The sequence below is a fragment of the Nanorana parkeri genome, unplaced genomic scaffold (assembly GCF_000935625.1).
Source record: "Nanorana parkeri isolate BGI_ZX_2015 unplaced genomic scaffold, ASM93562v1 scaffold1532, whole genome shotgun sequence".
NCBI classification, from domain to species: Eukaryota; Metazoa; Chordata; class Amphibia; order Anura; family Dicroglossidae; genus Nanorana; species Nanorana parkeri.
This window is the reverse complement of record NW_017307800.1, coordinates 125,791-127,579: the sequence shown is the minus strand read 5'-3', so window position 1 is coordinate 127,579 and position 1,789 is coordinate 125,791. Positions and strand designations below refer to the sequence as shown.

The window sequence follows — 1,789 nt, the reverse complement described above, 5'->3', positions numbered from 1 at the left end:
TGTACTGTATATTATACCACCAGCTATAGAGGACTACAAATCCCAGCAACACATTATAGAGCACCATGTGGGTGTGTCTGGGGGGGGGGGGGGGGGGGGGGCAGCAGCACAGTAACTGACCTATTTCACTTCATTGTCCATCATCATAAGGGAGGGCAGTGTTTTACTGAACCAACACATGTTGTACGACGCCAGTAACGGTGTGTGAAAGCCTCAGGGTTTGGTAGCTCTGGTGGATGAACCCCAAACACGGGAAATGCTTTCACATGCTGCTATCCCTGCAGTATCAATGACCGGGACACATACAGTACCACAATCACTTTCGATGCAGGTCATTGGGGCAACAAAGCTTTAAAAAGGGAAGCCAGCTGAATGACTTTTCCCTCTTTTTATGGAAAAGGGTTAGATTCTTTCAGGGAGATTTCCTCCCACTTCCTCTGCTTGTGACAATGCCATCACCGGGACAGGAAGTAAGCGGTAATCTCACCTGACAACATATACGATAGTAAAACCGATTAGGAATTGACATGTTATTTAGTATTGTACAGGAAGCTAGAATGTTTTATTGCTATTGTATCCCTATTGGGGGAATGTTCCTCCGTGTGACCACCGTTCCTGGTACAGGAAGTGAGAAGAAATAGCCTCATGGGATACACACAGCAATAAAAAGGTAACGCTGAACTCGCAGAATTGCATAAAACATGGAGTGAACAAGCTCATACTTAGAAAAATGAACAATCAGGATAATTACAATGCACAAATCAGAAGATAGCTGACAATATTCCAGGCGGGGCAAGCTCAGCACTCCAAATCCCATCATGCCTGTCACTCTTATGGAACTACAAGTCCCATGTAGCATTACAAGACTGTCAGAGAGGCATGAAGGGCTTTGTAGTTCCACAACTAGTGGAAAGGTTGCTGACCCCCCTCACCATTATCTACAGCTCAGGCCTCATACAGAACACCGGCTTGTAGACTAGAATAAGCCAGGATAGGACTCGCTTACAATCACTTCCCTCCTCCACCCCCAGACAAGGAAAAGCAGCTCTGGGCTGTATGCAGTATATCATTATACTCCTCACCATGTATCCTGCATTACCAGCTCACCCCCCTCCGCTCCACTCGTCCTATACATCCCCATATCCGGGCCCCGCACCGGGGAAGGAAGAGAGAGCAGCACCCATTACAGGCCGCAACCCCGGGGAAGTCTGACAAGACGCCGAACACCGCTCATTCCACACGAAGCACAATCACAGCACACAGACAACCAGCCAGCGCCACCACGGCCATCATAAAGGAGACGCCGAGCAGTAGGCGATCCTCCATGACGCCTTGCTATGCTCCGTCTCTCATTACTACATGTAAGGATCACCAGCCGCCGCTAATATTCCATGGAGAAGACAAGCGACGGGGCCAAAGGAGCCTGCACGGGGGTGATGGAGCCGGGTCTGGCGCTTAAAACACAGGATGGCAATGGATTACACAGCACATAGAATTGTAAAGATGACCCACCATGTTGGACCGAGCTGGTAGAAGAGGGCAAAGGATGCCGGGAGCGAGGCTATAAACAGGCGGAAGCGGCTGACATGTGGCCTCAGTCACTGGTGGCCACTAGCGGACTGGAGGGGAACTGCTGTTTCTGCTTCCCTCACACTAATTGGATATTGGCTCAATTTCATTGCTGTGGTGTCTGCACAATGTATGTTTATCACATACATATTTCACATTTATTACATAGAAAATCTTTCAAATGCACATGCAATTATAAAAAGGAAATAAACAAATGAAC

The 1,789-nt window shown here is 48.2% G+C and overlaps 1 protein-coding gene across 1 annotated transcript in view; it reads right to left on the bottom strand.

Moving 5' to 3' along the window:
• Nucleotides 1-1,583, bottom strand: part of RPS17 (ribosomal protein S17) — a 9,431-nt gene extending 7,848 nt beyond the window's left edge. Inside the window, exon 1 of the mRNA XM_018570427.1 lies at nucleotides 1,513-1,583. Within this exon, the coding sequence (XP_018425929.1) occupies nucleotides 1,513-1,515 (3 nt within the window). The 5' untranslated portion in view covers nucleotides 1,516-1,583. The remainder of the gene's footprint in view (nucleotides 1-1,512) is intronic.
• Nucleotides 1,584-1,789: the final 206 nt, after the last annotated feature.